The sequence below is a fragment of the Lonchura striata genome, chromosome 1 (assembly GCF_050655825.1).
Source record: "Lonchura striata isolate lonStrDom1 chromosome 1, ASM5065582v1, whole genome shotgun sequence".
Lineage (NCBI taxonomy): Eukaryota > Metazoa > Chordata > Aves > Passeriformes > Estrildidae > Lonchura > Lonchura striata.
Genome location: NC_140703.1, coordinates 118,223,053 through 118,242,775, shown reverse-complemented (window position 1 = coordinate 118,242,775; position 19,723 = coordinate 118,223,053). Strand labels below are relative to the sequence as shown.

The 19,723-nt window shown below is 52.8% G+C and overlaps 1 protein-coding gene across 1 annotated transcript; it reads left to right on the top strand.

Moving 5' to 3' along the window:
* Positions 1-224: 224 nt before the first annotated feature.
* IFNGR2 (interferon gamma receptor 2) lies at positions 225-19,004 on the top strand. The gene is made up of 7 exons (XM_077781730.2): positions 225-400; positions 5,379-5,505; positions 8,516-8,691; positions 11,666-11,814; positions 12,792-12,945; positions 13,697-13,851; positions 17,836-19,004. The coding sequence occupies exons 1-7, from the start codon at positions 319-321 to the stop codon at positions 17,995-17,997; spliced, it is 1,005 nt and encodes a 334-aa protein (XP_077637856.2). The 5' UTR covers positions 225-318; the 3' UTR covers positions 17,998-19,004.
* The last annotated feature ends 719 nt before the right edge of the window (positions 19,005-19,723 follow it).

Genomic DNA, 19,723 nt, shown 5'->3' with positions numbered 1-19,723 from the left:
GGACGGGGCAGGCACTCAGTTCAGGAGAAGCAGCCGGAGCCGGCACAGAGACAAGGCCGGGGGCAGGAGAAGGGGCAGGTCAGGGCCAGGGGACCGCGGCACCGCCCTGCCCGGCCCTGCCCTGCCCTCCCGGGGCCGGCAGCGCCGTCGGGCGGGGCCGGGCCGGGCTCAGCCCCGGGGGTGGTGCGGGGCGGTGCGGAGCGGGGGCGGTGCGGGGCGGAGCGGCGGAGCGTGCGGCCGCCCCGGCACGGCCCGGCACGGCCCGGCACGGCCCGGCACGGCCCGGCCGCGCTCGGGGGCCCGCGGCCGAGCGGGGCCATGCGGGGCCGGGCTCCGCTCCGCTCCCTCCCGCTCCTGCTGCTGCTGCTGCTGCTGGGCTCGGCGCGGGCCGCGGCCGCAGGTGCGTGCGGGGCTCGGGGTGCGGGGCTCGGTGTTTGCGGGGTTTGGCGTTTGCGGAGTTCCGTGTTTGCGGGGTTCGGTGTTTGCGGGGTTCGGGGGATGCAGAGTTCGGTGTTTGCGGGGCTCGGTGTTTTGGGGGTTCGGTGTTTGCGGGGCTCGGTGTTTTGGGGGTTCGGTGTTTGCGGGGCTCGGTTTGCGGGGCCCGGTGTCCGCGGGCGCGGTCTCGGCCGCCGCGCTGGCCCGGGGCCGGTGTCCCTGTGCCGCCCCGCGGCTCTCGGTGGGTCCAGCGTGTCCCGTGGCCGTGTCCCGTGGCCCGTGGCCGTGTCCCGTGTCCCGTGGCCGTGTCCCGTGTCCCGTGGCCGTGTCCCGTGTCCCGTGTCCCGTGGCCGTGTCCCGGCGGTGGCCGCGGCCAGCCGGACCCTGCGGGCTCTGCGGTCCGCACCCGCTGCATGCAGACCAGGGCGGAGCTCCTGCGGCCAGCGCTGCCCGGCTCCATCCCACCAGCAGCCGAGCGACTTCCCAGGGAGCGCCGGGAATCCCAGAGTCCCAAAATAGGTCGGATCGGGAAGGGCTGGTAGCTGACCTTCCGCTGCCACGGATGGGATGTTACACTGCCCCCGAGAAGCCGCTTTGGTGCACTGGAACAGCGAAAGTCCGCCCCAAATCCCCCAAAGCCCAGCTTCCTGTTCTGCCAGCTTTGCAGAGCGGCTGGGAGCTGGTGCAGGGCGAGGATGGGGAATCCCTGAGGAGCAGCAGGAGCTGGGACACGCGTGGGTCACCCCAGCCAAGCTGCTTTCGCTGGCAGTGATTGTGGCTTCACACTCTGCCGGGTGAAAGTTCTGACTCGTGGTTTGAAGTGCCATTAATCCTCTGCACAGCAGGAGAAAACAATCTGAGCCTTCCTGGGCGGCTGCTCTGAGAAACCAGCCCAGTGCAAAGCCCTGCCAGGTGGGAAGGAAGGATGGGACCTCTCTGTCTTTGCCTGGGGGAGTTTGGGGGTTTGAGGGTGCTTGGACCCATGGGTGCCGTGTTTGGAGTGTTCATTGTGTTATTTTAGGCCGTACCAACTGGAGGTGAGTAGGAAGCTGAGGGCATGATTTCAGCAGCTGCAGTCCCTGCCCTGCGAGGGAGGGATCTGACAGAAATTCGGATTTCTCTGGGTGCTGAGAAAGCAGTTCCTCAGCCTCGTGGCACCCTCGTGGCAGCCTCAGAGGGCTGGTGAGCCCTGCGGTGGCTCTGATAAGTTCTGCAGTGTTTTTGGTGAGCTCTGCAGTGTTTTTGGTGAGCTCTGCAGTGTTTTTGGGGACGAGAGGGGAAATGACTAATTTCCAAATGCAAATAAACAATGTGCAGTCATGGGATCCCAGGCTGGGCTGGAGGAACCTTAAATTCCATCCTGCCATGGCAGGGACACCTCCCACTGCCCCAGGCTGTTCCAACCTGGCCCTGGGCACTGCCAGGGATCCAGGGGCAGCCCCAGCTGCTCTGGGCACCTCTGCCAGGACTGCCCACCCTGCCAGGGAACAATTCCTAATTCCCAAAATCCCACCTCCCCCTGTCCTTCATCGCTCTTTTCTCGATTTGCTTTGGAGGTGTGCTGGGAATTGCTGCTGTGGTGTTTTGCTCTCAGAGCTTCCTGGGATTCTGCAGAAGGGCGTGCAGCAGAGTCTGAGGGCACAGATGGTGTGAGATACCTCACCACGTGCCAGACCAGCAGTGAGAGTGCAAGACAGGACCCGTGGGACTGGGAAGTGAAAATTTCTCACCAGTTTCCAGCAGGCTCCTTGGGGGCCTTCCCAGCACCCGAGAGGAGGATGGTTTGGGAAGCTGTGAGGAGTCTCCCAGGGGTTTGCAAAGCTGAACCAGCCACGCGTGGCCCAAGGCAGTGTGTGTGTTCTGAGAGTGCTGCCCCAGAGCTGAGGCTGGGAAATGAATGTGGCAGACCTGGGAGAGGTTAATGACAGCGTGATGAAAGCTTTGAGAGAAACACAGCCAGGCTTGGGGTGGGAGGGATGTCACTGTTCCACCCCCTGCCGTGGGCAGGGAGAGCTTTCCCCATCCCAGGTTGCTTCAGCCTGGCCTTTGGACACTTCCAGGAATGGGGCAGCCACAGCTTTTCTTGGAAAGCTAAAGCTCAACTCATTATTCGGTATTTTGGACTTAGGGTTTAATGCAACTAGATGTAGAAATCAAAAGGACCCAAACTTTTTAAATTAATTCAAATTCCCGGGGAAGCCTGGGCCAGAATTTGACTTGAATGCTTGATCTTCTGATCTCGTTGATGTAAAAATTAACAGACTGTTAATTAGGAGACTCTGTTCTTCAGAGTAGGAACTTGCCTGCTGTGATGTGGGTATTTTGTTTTTGTTCTTTGTCAGGCCAAGGGGGGAGGTGTCCCTGTCCCTGGCAGGGGGTGGCACTGGGTGACCTGTGAAGCCCCTTCCAACCCCCTCCACCCCCTGATTATTCTGTGCCCCAACGGTGTGAGGGAATCACTCCAGAAAAGCACCTGGGGTGCAGGAGGAAAGCCTCCCTCCATCCCTGCTGCTCCCTGCAGGCTCCAGGAGAGATCCCAGAGCAGCCAGGGCTGCTGGGGCTGAGCCCGGAGCTCGGCCCTGTCCTGCAGAGCTTCTGCTTCTGCTCTTCCTCCCTGGCTGCGGCTGCTCCCTCCTCCTCCTCAGCCCTTCCTCCTCTCCATCAGCGCCCCCATTTCCCTCCTCTTGGCCTCTGGCTGCCCTCCAGGCCCTGCCTGCCTCTGTCCCTTTTTGGCCATGTTTTTGGCATCTTCCTCCTGGCCTTCCTGGCCTGTCAGTCTGTCCTTCTGTCCCTCAGACACGGCTCTTCCTTTTGCTTTGCCCTTCCTGGCCAGGAGCTGGAGGCTGATGGTGGCCCCTGATGTGTCCCTGATGTGTCCCCTGATGTGTCCCTGATGTGTCCCCTGTTGTGGCCCTGATGTGGCCCTGATTTGGCTCCTGATGTGTCTCCTCATGGTGTCCCCTCATGTGTCCCCTGTTGTGGCCCTGATGTGGCCCTGATGTGGCTCCTGATGTGTCTCCTCATGGTGTCCCCTCATGGTGGCCCCTGATGTGCTCCTGATGGTGGCCCTGATGTGGCCCTCATGGTGTCCCCTGATGGTGGCCCTGATGTGGCCACTGTGTCCCCTCATGGTGGCCCTGATGGTGTCCCCTGATGGTGTCCCCTGATGGTGTCCCCTCATGGTGTCCCCTCATGGTGGCCCCTGATGTGCTCCTGATGGTGGCTCTGATGTGTCCTTGATGTGTCCCCTCATGGTGGCCCTGATGTGTCTCCTCATGGTGTCCCCTCATGTGTCCCCTCATGGTGGCCCTGATGTGTCTCCTCATGGTGTCCCCTCATGTGTCCCCTCATGGTGGCCCTCATGGTGTCCCCTCATGGTGGCTCCTGATGTGGCTCCTGATGTGCTCCTGATGGTGGCCCTGATGTGTCCCTGATGTGGCTGCTGTGGCCGCGCCGCTGCCGGGTTCCGTGCCCTCCCCAGCCCCAGAGCTCCTACCCTTCCTGGCTGCAGGAATCACCTCCAGAGCTGGCACAGCCACAGCTCCTGCAGGGCCACCACCTCCTCCTGGAGGGCTCCGTCCCAGCTGGCTCCTGGCATTCCCTGGAATGGCCTCAGGGCAGCAGGAGGGAGATGGGGGAGAAGAAGAGAGGAGAAGCTCCAGGGAGAGCTGGGAATGTTCAACCTGGAGAGGAGGAGCTCCAGGGAGAGCTCAGAGCCCTGCCAGGGCCTGGAGGGGCTCCAGGAGAGCTACAGAGGGACTGGGGACAAGGATGGAGGGACAGGAGCCAGGGAATGGCTCCCACTGCCAGAGGGCAGGGCTGGGTGGGAGATTGGGAATTGTTCCCTGGCAGGGTGGGCAGGGCTGGGTGGGAGATTGGGAATTGGGAATTGTTCCCTGGCAGGGTGGGCAGGGCTGGGTGGGAGATTGGGAATTGGGAATTGTTCCCTGGCAGGGTGGGCAGGGCTGGGTGGGAGATTGGGAATTGGGAATTGTTCCCTGGCAGGGTGGGCAGGGCTGGCACAGGGTGCCCACCTGGGTTGTGCAGGGAGGTAATCGTGAGCTGCAGATAGAACAGGTCAGCTGCTGGGATCACCAGTGGGCAGGGAAGGGGCTGGAAAACCTTGGAAGGGCTGGAAAACTTTCCAGAAAAAAAAAGAATGTGGTGTGGAGAGCAGAAGGGGGCTCAGCTTGAGAAAGGAGGCTCGAGAGGGACCTCAGTGCTCTGCACAGTCCCTGCCAGGAGGGTGGCTGGGCTCTGCTGCGTGTCCCAGGGGAAAGGAGAAGAGGAAATGGCCTCAAATGGCACTGGGGGAGGGGCAGAGCAGAAATTATAAATAATTTTTCCTCACAGAGTGGTCAGGCCTTGGGATGAGCTGCCCAGGGAGGTTTGGAGTCACTGTCTGGACGAGTCTGGATGTGGCCCTTGGGGACAGGGTTTGGGTGATGCTGGGGGGCTCTTCCAGCCTTGGTGATCCTGGGACCTTCATTTATGGCTTCATGGGGGTCTGGGTGGGGTTTATGGTTCTGTGCTGGGCTTGGTACTTTCAGCTTTGTGCTCGTTATGGAATGAATAAAACAGGGAGTTGGAATTCATGGATACACAGAATCCCAGACTCAAATCCCACCCAGTGCCACCCCTGCCATGGCAGGGACCCCTCCCACTGTGCCAGGCTGCTCCAGCCCCAGTGTCCAACCTGGCCTTGGGCACTGCCAGGGATCCAGGGGCAGCCCCAGCTCCTCTGGGCACCCTGTGCCAGCCCCTGCCCACCTGAACATGGCAGAGCCCTGGAAACAGATGAAGAAGGAGAGGAAAAAGTTTTACCTACAAATCAGCGCAAATTTAATATATGGCGGTGGAATTTGAAGACCAAAATTTGGTTACTGTGCACTTGAATGTTTCAATATATATATATATATATTTAATTCCTCTTCTTCCTTTAGAAAGTCCTTCCTATTTACCAGCACCGAAAAATGTGGAGGTTTATTCCTACAACTTCCAGAGTTTGCTGAGGTGGTCTCCTGTGCCAGTGGAGAATGGCTCGGTGGTGTACACAGCCCATTACAAAACGTGAGTAACCAGTAAATAAAACCAACTCCTTTTGTTCTAATGCAGGTTAACAACTGGTTTTACAAACCCCAGAAACACTGAAAATGATTAAGCACAGACTTTAATAAAATAGATTAAAAAGATAATATAAATAAAAAAGATAAAAAGCGTTTTTTATCGCAGATGTTTTCATGTGTCTCCAGGAGCAGCTCCTGTGACTGACAGGCCCTTGGCCCGTGAGGAGCTGAGGAGACATTGAAGCCCTGAGGACAGCCAGGAATGCTGCACAGAATTTAACCTTGCCTGATTCTGGCCAATTTAAATTTCCCCAGCTCCCAGGGGCTGGGTGGGGTTGGTTTAACCCTTGTGAAGCCACAGCTGTGTCACAGGTTCTTGTCTCAGCAGAGCTGGCTGCGAGGGGGGTGCTGCTCCAGGAGGCTGCACTGCACTGCTCATGGTTTATTGTTCTCTTGGTTTGAAAAGCCAGGTGTCTGCTGAGGAAGGCAGAGCCTCCCTTGACATGGAAAATGCAAACCCCCTCTGAATTGTTCTAAATTTGAAATTAAGGGGGTCTCGGGCAAAGATATGGGAATAGGAATAACAGTTCTTTAGTAGGAAAATTAAAAATACAAATGAAATAGTACAAAAAAACACTGCCAGGGTCAGAGCAGCCCTGTCCCCTGTGTGTCAGGGAGGTGGCTCAGCCCCATCCCAGGGGGGCTCAGCCCTCCTGCAGTGCCAGCTGTGCTTCTGCTGGAGCAGGATCTGCACAAGGGGGGAGTTTTCCTTGGAGCTCCAGGGCTGGGGGAGATGGGCCTGGGCTCCTCTGGGAATGCAGGGGGAAGGAAGCTGCTCCTCTGGGAATGCAGTGGGGAGAAAGCTGCTCCTCTGGGAATGCAGGGGGAAGGAAGCTGCTCCTCTGGGAATGCAGGGGGAAGAAAGCTGCTCCTCTGGGAATGCAGGGGGAAGAAAGCTGCTCCTCTGGGAATGCAGGGGGAAGAAAGCTGCTCCTCTGGGAATGCAGAGGGAAGAAAGCTGCTCCTCTGGGAATGCAGGGGGAAGGAAGCTGCTCCTCTGGGAATGCAGGGGGAAGAAAGCTGCTCCTCTGGGAATGCAGGGGGCAAAGGCTGCTGTGCTGTTCCCAGGTCAGATTGGATCCAGGTAGGAATGTTTGGTTCCTCCCCTGGGAGGCTGGAATTTTCTCAGCCATGCAGGGACACTCAGTGGCCATGGACAGAAGATATTTAATAATTGATGGCCCATGGACAGAAGAAATTCCCCCAGAGTTATGAGGGATGGTTGTGGAGGAGATAAAGAAAACTGCCCCACCTGGTTTTGGCCATTCACAGAGGCTGTCCCCCTTGGAGTTGTGAGGGATATCTTTAACTACTGCTGTAATTTGACAATTTGAGGAGAACCTTTGGCTGTTTGGATGTCTGATTCCCCGGTTTTAGTTGTCTGGTCATGCTGTGTTATTTCTGATTCGTGTGTTTCCCCAGAGCCATCAGTAAATACTGTTACAGCACTGAAAGGCACTTCACCTAACGTGGGTTTTCCTCTGAAGCTGAGTTTTGCTTGCAACAGCTTGGAAAGTGAATAGAACAAACAGCTGAGAAGTTCAATAATGCAATTTGCAAATCCTCTGATTTTTGCCATGCCTAATTAAAATATCCCTTTTTCAAGGGCAGGTAAATCACCTTAAAATCTTTGCCTGCCATTGATAATAATCATGGGTGAGATGAAGAACAATGCCCCACCTGGTTTCAACAGATGGTGATATGTTGTAGTTGAGATGGAGGCAATACAAAGCACCACACTCCATTTGCAGAAGGCTTCAAACTCTTTTTATTAATGCATGCTTTTATACATTCTTACAAAACTCCTAAGTTTACACTTTACTCGTTGGTCACCAGAGACAAACAAAGTGTTTATTGGGACAGGCTGTTTCAAGTTTATCTTATTTACCCTTCTTTCTTTCTTGGTTTCTGTTGCTATTGGACATGAAATAAAAAAAATTCACTCTGTCTCAGACAGTAAATGAGTACACAGAAGCTTGGTAAGTTCAAAAGAGAAAAAGACCCAGTTTTATTGAAACATCTGGTATTTATAGAATTCCAAAGGTGACTGTTTTGGATTGGAGGATGGAATTGCTACCTTTCCAATCACACTGGTCTAAAGATCAATCAATCATTTCTCTCCACCCACAAATATGTAAACTATTCTATTTATCCATGAAATTGTGTGGGAACTCTGATTCTCAAATATGTAAACATTATCAGAAGGCTAAAGAATTTTTATGAGAACTTTAAAACTTTCAAAAGAACTATAAAAGAAAACTTGATGCTTTTAAAAATCAGGGCAGCAGTTTTCTATGTCAATAACCTTGGTAGAGTTCTGTGTCCAATTCTGGCCCCTCCGTTTGGGAAGGACCTTGGGACACTGAGCACATCCAGAGAGGGGCTGGGAGCACAAACCCTGTGAGGAACCCTGAGGGAGCTGGGGGTGCCCAGCCTGGAGAACAGGAGGCTCAGGGGTGACCTTGTCACTGCCCACAGCTCCTGGAAGGTGCCTGTGCCCAGCTGGGGCTGGGCTCTTTCTCCAGGAGCTGACAGAGCCAGAGCTCACAGCCTCGAGCTGCACCCAGGGAAATCCAGGCTGGACATCAGGGAAAAGTTTTTACAGAAATGGTGACAAAGTTCTGGAGTGGCTGCCCGGGGAGGTGGTGGAGTCACCACCCCTGGGTGTGTTTAACCAAGCCTGGATGTGGCACTGGGTGCCAGGGCTGGGTTGAGGTGTTGGGCTGGGCTGGACTCGATGCCTGGAAGGTCTCTTCCAACCCAATGATTTTGTGAATTCTGGGAATTCTGTGAAAGTTCTTTCAGGGCTACACGTGGCTCCTGTTACCAGCCTCCTCCCTGGCTGGCAGCAGTGGCTGTGAAACCTCTCCCGCAGTGAGGGGATGGTAGCAGCGGCAGCTGTGGGGGTCCCCCCCGGCCCTGCAGCCTAAGGACGGTTTCTCTGTGCTCTGCAGAGGCTTCTACGGCGCCTGGAGCGGGATGGGCTGCACACAGACCCCGCGGACGTGGTGCTCGTTCCCCCCCGAGCTGCGGCGGCGGCGCTGGACCATCCTGCTGCGGCTGCGCGCCGAGCGCGGCGCGCTGGCCTCGCCCTGGGTGCTCAGCGCTCCCTTCGTGGCCGAGACAAACAGTGAGTGCTGGGCACGGCCCCGCGGGCTCTGGGGAGCTGGGCTCTGCTGGGAGAGGGGGCCTGAGCAGCTGGGACAGAGCTGGAGTCAGCTCGCAGGAGAAAGGGGATATTTACTGAGGGGTCTGTTCGTCGGGATCCGTGCTGTCGATGATTCTCAGATGTAGAAAGTTGTGGCTGTCGAGGCAGGATGGGAATGAGAAGAGTCTGACTCAAAAAAGCTGCTGGGAGTAAAACTCTGATTTATTCAAAATACACTGCTCTTTTATACAGAGCTTCATGAGGACCAACTCCACTGGTTCTGAAGTGAAAACAACCCAAACCATTGGTGTACAGTGCTTGACGCACAGTGATAGAACTTAACTATAAACAATGTGAACAACAAGAGAGATAAAGAATTATTTGCATTCTTCTCCAGCTCTTTCCCAGGCTTTTCCTGGCTAGAAACTCTCAGTTTCTCTCTTTGACTGAATCTGAGACCCACAGAAAGTCTCTGTCTGTCAGCCCCGCTGCCAGAGCAGAAGCCATAATTGGTCTGTGCTGGTTCCAGGTTGTTTATTCTGTTTATCTCTCACATGTTCTGCTGCCCTGCCCAGCTCTGTCCTGCAGGGCAGCGTGTGGGGCTCTGCCCTCAGTGGGATGTGACAAACATTCAATACCAGAAACTCCCTGGGCTGGATTGACAAGAACGTGCCAATATCTGTCACCTACGTTGGACAGTGTGTCCCCAGCCTGAACCAACAGAAAAATGCCAACACCACAGTGAGACATGGAGGGCATGAAGAAGGAGAAAAAGGACAAGGCACACCCAATTTCCTGCATCTTGTCCCCTTTGGACCCCTCATCTAGAATCCTAAAATTTTACTTTTGCACCCATGCCACACTTAATTATTACTTAAATCAAATACTCAGAGCTGGTAATTGATCCTGTGAGATTGAAAACTCTTTTCCATGGACAGAGATCACAGCCAGTGTCTGTGGGGGCTCTGTCCAGGGGGTTCCTGACCCTGCCAGGGTCCCAGGGCAGCCAGAGGGAAGCTCTGGATTCCCACATCTGTTGGATGGTTTTGAGGCTGGCAGGGGGAATGACTCATTTCTAAATGCAAAATCAACAGTGTGAAGTCTTGGGATCCCAGAGTGGGCTGGAGGGACCTTAAATCCCACCCTGCCATGGCAGGGACCCCTCCCACTGTCCCAGGCTGCTCCAACCTGGCCTTGGGCACTGCCAGGGATCCAGGGCAGCACTGGACCCACAGTTATGGCTCTGCCCAGGTGGCTCCAAGATGGCAGCAAGAGGGCTTGGTCAGGAGATCTCACATTTTTATTAGTCCATTTGCATACAGGACTCAACTCTCCAATTAAAGCTTCAAATGATGAAGTTTCATCCTCCTTGCTCGCTTGCCTGTCCTCTTTTCACATTTGAGCTTTGGGCCTGAAGTTTGAAGAGATTGTCCTTGAGTCTCCAGCTGGAATAGGATTGTTTTGTCTTCCCCACACTGTGAAAAGATCCTAGTAACACTTAATATAAAACTAAAAGCTGCACACCAAAACAGAACAGAGACTCTTAAAACCAAGGTGTCAGGAGGATTGAGCTGTTTCTGCCCACAGAGGCTCCGAGCCTCCAGGGGTGGCTGAGCCACAAAGAGCCGCAGCATTCTTCTGCTGGAGGATTTTCCATCTTCTCATTTCCCTGCTTAGCTCTGCCCACACACACACACCACAAACTCTCGGGTTTGTGGCAATCTGAGGCTAAAAACCTCTTTCTGCTGGACAGATCCCTCTTCTGATAAACATAAAGTGTCCTGATAAATATAAATTGTCATGACAAATCGTCCTGATAAGTATTAATGGTTCAGATAAATATAAATTGTCATGACAAATCGTCCTGATAAGTATTAATGGTTCAGATAAATATAAATCGTTCAGAGAAATATAAATTGTTTACAGTACAGTGTAGAAGTGTCAAGGCCACGCTTTAAGTCACAAAAGGGTTGGGTTGGAAGGACTCACAGCCCACCCCATCCCACCCTTATGACATCAAAGCAAGGAGAGGAAAACTCATTATTCCTCTGCCCATCTAGGGCCCAAACGGGGGTTTTGGGGAGCATGGAAAGTATGGCAGGCTGATCAAAGGAAAAGATAATGATTTTATGACAAGTAACTGCAGATAAACTGAGATACTTGAGAGCATCAACTGTTGGTTAATATTCATTGAATTTCTGGGAAAAGTCAAGCAAATATTCTAAATGCAGCAAGTAGGTGAGGAAATGCTTGTCCTTTCCTGAGGAAAAGCTGTCGATATTTGGGGTGCTTGCTGAGAGTGTCCAGGGCAGGGAACAGAGCTGGGAAGGGGCTGGAGAGTTCCTGAGGGAGCTGGGAAGGGGCTGGAGAGTTCCTGAGGAGCTGGGAAGGGAATGGAGAGTTCCTGAGGGAGCTGGGAAGGGGCTGGAGAGTTCCTGAGGGAGCTGGGAAGGGAATGGAGAGTTCCTGAGGGAGCTGGGAAGGGGCTGGAGAATCCCTGAGGGAGCTGGGAAGGGGCTGGAGAGTTCCTGAGGGAGCTGGGAAGGGGCTGAGCTGGAGCAAAGGAGGCTCAGGGGGACCTTGTGGCTCTCACAGCTCCTGCCAGGAGGGGACAGCCGGGGGGTCGGGCTCTGCTCCAGGAACAGGGACAGGAGGAGAGGGAACGGCCTCAGGCTGGGCCAGGGCAGGCTCAGCTGGGACAGCAGCAGCAATTTCCCCATGGAAAGGGTGCTCAGGCCCTGGCAGGGGCTGCCCAGGGAGCTTTGCAGTGCCCATCCCTGCAGGTGTCCCCTGGAGGTGGCACTGAGTGCTCTGGGCTGGGGACAAGGTGGGCATGGGGCCCAGCTGGGACTCCCTGGGCTGGGAGGGCTTTGCCAGCCCCGGGATTTTGGGGTTTGTGTGGAGCTGGAGGCAGCTGTGCCCCCAGGCTCCCCCTGCTCTCTCTGCTTGTTTCCAGCCACTCTGGGTCCCCCCAGGGTGAACAATGTCAGCGCCAGACCCGACTCTCTGCTCGTCGGCGTCAGCCCCCCCTTCACCCCCGAGCCCGGGGACCTCGTCCAGTACCTCGTGTCCTACTGGGAGAACTCCTCCAGTCCCACAGAAAAAGTGAGAATTCTCTCCAGTTTGTTTTGGTGCCTGGGGACCGAGGGCTGGGAGCCGGTGTCCCTTGGCAGGATGGCAGTGGGGGCAGAAAATCCGTGTATTCCATGTCCAGAGGGTCACCCCTGCCTGTGGGGAAACTGCTCCTGGCCTGGGCACGGGGGTTGCTGCACTTCCAAACCTGGGAGCTCCCTCCCTCTTTGGAAAGGGATTAAATCCCTCTGATTTCACAGCCGGGGACAGCACTGCTGCCAAAAGTGAATTTTGATTCCGCAGTTTGCTCAGGAATTTGGGAGATGTCCCTGCTGCTTTGCTGGGAGCTGCAGGAGCTGCTGCTGGGCTGGTGCCAGGCAGGAGAGGAGGAGGTGGCAGGATCCTGCTGGGATGAGCTGGGATGAGCTGGGATGAGCTGGGATGAGCTGGGCCTGTTCATCCTGAGGCTCAGAGGTTTGGGATCATCCTGTGCTCCTGCTGCTGCCTGGGGGCCTGGGAATCGTGTTTGGACAGGCCAGAGGCACAGGGGAGGTTAAGCCAGGCTTAAAAAAAAAAAAAATTAAAAAGAGGAAGCTTCCAAATGACATCAATGTGAAGTCAAACATTTAAAAAACAGAAGCAAAAAAAAAAAATTATTTACAACCCCCTTCTGCTTCAGAGTCCTTGGTCAATCATCTCCACATCCTTCCTGCCTTGCAGCGCTGTGTGTTTTTCTCACACACAGAACACCTTCAGCTGAGAGCCAGGAAAGGAGTCACTGTGGTTTCATTTTCCCCTCCATTTCTCCGTGTTTTGCTCCCTGCCTGAGCTGCTGCAGAAGCTGCACCAAAACTCCCAGAAAAACTGAAATATTCCACTGTTTCTGTTGTTTGGGAAAGCTGAGCGAGAAAAAAAACTAAAATTTGGTTTCTTGAATGAGAAATTTAAATGGGGGAGGGATATTTGTGTTGAAGACTGGTCTGGTTACACCTTTCTGTTCTTTCCAACAGAAGCTAAGTGAAAGCAAGACACGGTTCGAAATTGGAAATCTAAAGGAGGCAACACTTTATTGCTTCAGCATTCAAGTGCAGTTGAAGATCTACTCGGGTCACTTGTTAGAAGGGCAGCAAAGTGCCCCAGAGTGTCACAGAACTGCCCTCAGTGGTATGGAGAGGAATGGGGTTTGTGTGGAGAGGAATGGGGTTTGTGTGGAGAGGGATGGGGTTTGTGTGGAGAGGAATGGGGTTTGTGTGGAGAGGGAATGGGGTTTGTGTGGAGTGGGAATGGGGTGGAACAGAGTCCTGGATCACCTGAACTGGTCCCTGCCACCCCCAGTGTGTCAGGAGTGCTGAGAGCACCATGGGGACTTCACACGTGGCATTAGTGGCAAAAGGATCAGGGATGGAGGGGCCGTGTGGTACCTTCTCCTTTTCCTTCCTAATCCTGCTGTAAAATGGGATAATGGAGCTGCTCCAGAGCTGGAGCCAGGCTGGGAGAGCTGGGAATGTTCAACCTGGAGAGGAGAAGTTCCAGGAAGAGCTCAGAGCCCTGCCAGGGCCTGGAGGGGCTCCAGGAGAGCTGCAGAGGGACTGGGGACAAGGATGGAGGGACAGGAGCCAGGGAATGGCTCCCACTGCCAGAGGGCAGGGCTGGGTGGGAGATTGGGAACTGGGAATTGTTCCCTGGCAGGGTGGGCAGGGCTGGGATGGAATTCCCAGATTCCCCTGGATCCCTGGCAGTGCCCAGGGCCAGGTTGGACACTGGGGCTGGAGCAGCCTGGGACAGTGGGAGGGGTCCCTGCCATAGCAGGGGTGGCACTGGGTGGGATTTGGGGTCCCTCCAACCCAAACCATTCCATGATTCCATAAATGTGAACCTGCCATTTGTATTTGGATTTTTTTTCCTTTTTTCCCAGAGGCAACCCGAGCTTGGTACATCATCCTCCTGTTTTCCCTGGGGTTTGTGGCTTTAAATCTGGTGGTAGTTGCTTCCCTGTTCCTGTGGAAATACCACCAAAAAATCAAATACTGGGCTCAGCCACCTCTGGAAATCCCATCACACTTCAGGGAGGTAGGTGGGGACCTGTGGGGTTTCTCCTGTAGAAGAGAACCTTTGTTTTTCATCAGAAGCACTTGCTAGAAATGGAGATAAACAAATGATGTCTCAAAAATGCCTTTTCTGGTGGTGATCTCCCTGTGCTTTCCTGTTTTGCTGAGCTGAGAGCTCCTCCTGTGCCCTGGGGCACAGCTGTCCTGGCCCCTGCTCCTCCCGGGGGGTTTTGTGGAACAAGGGCAGCAGCAGGATCCGCAAAAGCAAACCCACATTATTTTTTTATTTTTATAATTGCTTGTTTTGACGCCTCAGGATGATCTCAAGGGGATATTCTTGGGCAATTCATCTTTTTAAATTTTATTTATTTATTTTTTTTTAAACAGGACTCAGATTCAAAACTCACCCTGGGGCATTTTCCTGCTGGTAGCTCAGACATTTCTGGGTTTCAGTCCTGCTCTTCTTCCTCTTTTGTCCTTGCACAAGAAGCAGCCCTGAAGCAGAGCTTTGCTGTAAAAGTTCTTATTCAGCACGAAATTCTGGGGTTTTAAAGCTTTTATTTGTGTGCAGCTCGTGGAGCTGAATATTTTGTCTCTGCCAGAGCCCTGTGGCACTCCTGTAGTTCTGGAAGAGAATTCCCAGCATTTTGTAGTAAAAAAAAATATCCCTGTAATTATATTAAAACAGTAAAAAAATCCTTGTGTAGGGTATGAAAATAATGAAAAAAAAAATCCTTGTACAATGATTAAAATGGTAAAAAAAATCCCTGTAATTATATTAAAATAGTAAAAAAATGCTTGTACAGGGTATGGAAATAATGAAAAAAGTCCTTGTACAATGATTAAAATAGTAAAAATATATATATATATCACTGTAATTATATTAAAATAGTAAAAAATGCTTGTACAGAGTATGAAGAGAATAACAAAAAGAAAAAACTTGTACAGAATATTAAAATAGTAAAAAGATCCTTTTAAAGAGTATTAAACAGTAAATTGTGTAGGGTATTAAAAGAATTAAAAACTCTTTGTAGAAGATATTAAAATAATTAATAAATAATTGTTCAGTGTATTAAGAGTAAAACCCCTGTAAGTATATTAAAACAGTAAAAAATCCTTATACAGGGTATTAAAATAATAATAACTTTAAAATCCTTGTACAGGGTATGAAAATAGTAAAAAAATCTTTGTACAGAGTATTAATATAGTAAAAAAACCTTAATAATAAAATAATCTATACAGGGTATTAAAATAATAATAATAATTTAAAAATAATTTTATAGGGTAATAAAATAGCAATAAAGTCCTTGTACAGGGTATTAAAATAGTTTAAAAAATAATTGTTCTGAGTTTTAAAATTCTTTTTAAAATAACTGTACAGGGTCTTAATAATAAAAAAAAGTTGTTCTGGGTATTAAAATAATAATTAAAAAATAATTGCACAGGGTATCCAAACAGTGCAGCCTGTCAGGCCAGGGAGCTGCAAGGGCTGGGGCTCCTGCTGTGTTCTGGAGGAGGAATTTTCCAGATCCAGGAGCAGCAATAGTGGATCCCCTGCACTGCTGGGGCCTGGCATGGGGCAGAGAGGGAAAGAAGGGAGAGGGCAGAGTGTTTAAAATGTGAATTAATAAAAGGGATCAGCCTGGCATGGGGCAGGACAGAGAGGGAAAGAAGAAAAAGAAGGGAGAGGGCAGAGTGTTTAAAATGTGAATTAATAAAAGGGATCAGCCTGGCATGGGGCAGAGAGGGAAAGAAGGGAGAGGGCAGAGTGTTTAAAATGTGAATTAATAAATGGGATCAGCCTGGCATGGGGCAGAGAGGGAAAGAAGGGAGAGGGCAGAGTGTTTAAAATGTGAATTAATAAAAGGGATCAGCCTGGCATGGGGCAGAGGGAAAGAAGGGAGAGGGCAGAGTGTTTAAAATGTGAATTAATAAATGGGATCAGCCTGGCATGGGGCAGAGGGAAAGAAGGGAGAGGGCAGAGTGTTTAAAATGTGAATTAATAAAAGGGATCAGCCTGGCATGGGGCAGAGAGGGAAAGAAGGGAGAGGGCAGAGTGTTTAAAATATGTCTGTGGACACTCCTGTGGGTCTGTGGGGACACTCCTGTGGGGCTGTGGGACACTCCTGTGGGTTTCAGGACACTCCTGTGGGTTTCAGGACACTCCTGTGGGTCTGTGGGACACTCCTGTGGGTCTGTGGGGACACTCCTGTGGGTCTGTGGGTCACTCCTGTGGGTTTCAGGACACTCCTGTGGGTCTGTGGGTCACTCCTGTGGGTCTGTGGGTCACTCCTGTGGGTGTGTGGGACACTCCTGTGGGTCTGTGGGACACTCCTGTGGGTCTGTGGGTCACTCCTGTGGGTTTCAGGACACTCCTGTGGGTCTGTGGGTCACTCCTGTGGGTCTGTGGGACACTCCTGTGGGTCTGTGGGTCACTCCTGTGGGTCTGTGGGACACTCCTGTGGGTCTGTGGTCACTCCTGTGGGTCTGTGGGACACTCCTGTGGGTCTGTGGGACACTCCTGTGGGTTTCAGGACACTCCTGTGGGTCTGTGGGACACTCCTGTGGGTTTCAGGACACTCCTGTGGGTCTGTGGGACACTCCTGTGGGTCTGTGGGACACTCCTGTGGGTGTGTGGGACACTCCTGTGGGTTTCAGGACACTCCTGTGGGTCTGTGGGACACTCCTGTGGGTCTGTGGGACACTCCTGTGGGTCTGTGATACACTCCTGTGGGTCTGTGATACACTCCTGTGGGTTTCAGGACACTCCTGTGGGTCTGTGGACACTCCTGTGGGTCACTCCTGTGGGTGTGTGGGTCACTCCTGTGGGTCTGTGGGACACTCCTGTGGGTTTCAGGACACTCCTGTGGGTTTCAGGACACTCCTGTGGGTCTGTGGACACTCCTGTGGGTCTGTGGGACACTCCTGTGGGTGTGTGGGACACTCCTGTGGGTTTCAGGACACTCCTGTGGGTCTGTGGGACACTCCTGTGGGTCTGTGGGACACTCCTGTGGGTTTCAGGACACTCCTGTGGGTCTGTGGGTCACTCCTGTGGGTTTCAGGACACTCCTGTGGGGCTGTGGGTCACTCCTGTGGGTCTGTGGACACTCCTGTGGGTTTCAGGACACTCCTGTGGGTGTGTGGGACACTCCTGTGGGTGTGTGGGTCACTCCTGTGGGTTTCAGGACACTCCTGTGGGTGTGTGGGACACTCCTGTGGGTCTGTGGGACACTCCTGTGGGTGTGTGGGACACTCCTGTGGGTCTGTGGGACACTCCTGTGGGTTTCAGGACACTCCTGTGGGGCTGTGGGTCACTCCTGGATTTCCCAGCAGGATCTGAGTCTCGGGGAGCAGGAAAGCCAAGCTGAGCTTTGCTCCTGTCTGGAATTGCCTGCAGGGGATCTGTTTGGGTTTTTGGAAAAGGGACCCCATGCCTCATTGGCCTTGTTGTGACTGCACAGAAAGCAGGGCCTGAATTGAAACCTGATTTAATCTATCCCACTTTTCTAGAGCTGCTGAGCACCTTTATTTGATTTCTTCCCTGGCTTGGGTTTGGAGGGAAGGGGAGCAGGGGGGATGCTGGGGACAGGAGAAGCTGCAGCTCCCACTGGCCTGGCTCTGATCAGAGCAGCACCTGGGTCCCACTTGCTGCAGCTGCTGCATTCCTGCAGCTGAGCATCTCCCAGCTGGAAGTGGTTTCTTCCCAGCTCAAAGGAATTTGAACTGACATGGAAAGATTGGGCAAAATTTATTTTAAAAAAACCCCTAAATACTCCAACCCCAAACAGAGGAACTGCAGCTGCTTTAACTCACTTGAAGGGATATTGGAGGGGTAATTTATTTCTTTTCCTCACAGAAATAAGGTTTTTTAACATTCTCCTTGTTTAGTGTAGTTTCAAGGAAGGCCAGGGTGGGATGGCCAGGTAGCAGCTCCCGGGCTGGAGCAATCTGCTGGCTCTGGGGTTTCTAACAGGACCTAACCTGGTGGCTTGTGGTTTTATTCCAGTTCCTGAGGGACCCCGACGTGGCTGGCTTGGAGGAGCTGCACAGTCCTGCTGAGGAGGAGGCCCAGGCTCTTGTGCTTGGAGAAGAAAGTGGCCAGGAGGGTGAAGATCCTTCACCCAACACCTCCAGGGCCGGGGCAGCCTCTGAAGGGCCACCCCAGTGAGTGTCACCTGCCCCAGCACTGGCCAGAGCTGCTGCCATGGTGAGGCTGCTGGCAGCAGAGTCCTGAACATGGACCTTGGGATCTCAGGACAATCTAAACATGGACCCTGGGGTCACAGGAGAATCTAAACATGGACCCTGGGGTCACAGGAGAATCCTAAACATGGACCCTGGGGTCACAGGAGAATCTAAACATGGACCCTGGGGTCACAGGAGAATCTAAACACGGACCCTGGGGTCACAGGAGAATCTAAACATGGACCCTGGGGTCACAGGAGAATCTAAACACAGACCCTGGGGTCACAGGAGAATCCTAAACATGGACCCTGGGGTCACAGGAGAATCTAAACACAGACCCTGGGGTCACAGGAGAATCCTAAACATGGACCCTGGGGTCACAGGAGAATCTAAACACAGACCCTGGGGTCACAGGAGAATCTAAACATGGACCTTGGAATCACAGAAGAGTCCTGAACAGGGATTCTGGGATCACAGAAAAATCCTAAACATTGATTCTGGGATCACAGGAGAGTCCTGAACATGGACCCTGGGATCACAGGAGAGTCCTGAACATGGTCCTGGGGTCACAGGACCATCCTGAGCCTAGACTCTGGGATCACAGGACAATCCCTAGGATCACAGGACAATCCTGAACACAGACTCTGGGGTCACAGGACCATCCTGAACATGGACTCTGGGATCAGAGGACATTCCCTGGAATCACAGCACCATCCTAAGCACAGACCCTGGTGCTCCAGGGGCCTCTGCCCAGCTCCCCCAGCTCCTCTCTCTGCCAAAAGGAGAGAAAAGGAAACGTGGAAAGGGAAGGGAAGGAACACTAAATTGCCTGCAGACAGGTGGATACAAGGGGTGAATCCCCACCCCAGTTTGGAGGAATAACTGCACTTTATTGATGTGGGATAACCTGGGATCTTTCAGGGAGTGAAGAGCTGCAATTCCATTTATACTGTTCTGTTTCTGTTGGCAATAATACTCCCATTATACCCACCCTAGTCTGCTTTCCTGATTCATTTTAAGTGCAGGACAAACTAAAAACAAATGTGTGGGTACTTTCCTCGGGATGAACCTGTGCCAAGAGCCCCTCCCAGAGAGCTCTGCTCTTATCTGCCTCCTCCCACCCTCGTGGGAGCATTAATCTGCTGCTGCCAGGGCCCTGCACACCACAAAGCACCTGAAAGGAATTTTGCTCCGGGTTTTTCCAGTCGCTCTCAGCCACTAAAACCTCTTGCTGAGCACCAGCAGAAGAGAAGGTGATTGAGAGCTCTGGTTTTAGTGCCTTAAAGCACAAGAGCCCAGGTTAAACCCCACTACAGACCCTGTGGGATCTGTAGTCCAATAAAGCACAAAGAACAAGTGAACTTCTTCTGTATTAAAAAAAATGGCATTATTTGATTTTTTTCCCCCCTGGGTTTGATATAAATAATTTAAAAAAACAATTTAAAAGGTGGGGTTTTTTCTGGAAGTGCCTGGTTGAAGGGCCCTGGCAGAGCTGGGGTGCCACTGCCCCAGCCTTTCCAGAACAGCCCAGGCCAGCAGCTGCCAAAAGCTTCAGCAGGTGTTTCCTTGCAGATCAGACCTAATCCCTTGGGATTAGGCTGCTGACAAGGGGGCTCCAGGGAAGCCTGACTCATGTAGGAATTGCCAGGTCAGCACCAGGTCTGCTTTAATCACCCACACCTCACAAAAAGGAACCACCAAACTCAGCC

Bases quoted from the DNA above. Each gene is read 5' to 3' on its own strand.
- IFNGR2 (XM_077781730.2), top strand. From the start codon at position 319: ATGCGGGGCCGGGCTCCGCTCCGCTCCCTCCCGCTCCTGCTGCTGCTG. The intron at 401-5,378 runs GTGCGTGCGGGG...TTCTTCCTTTAG, and splicing joins GGCGCGGGCCGCGGCCGCAG to AAAGTCCTTCCTATTTACCA. The intron at 13,852-17,835 runs GTAGGTGGGGAC...GTTTTATTCCAG, and splicing joins TCCCATCACACTTCAGGGAG to TTCCTGAGGGACCCCGACGT.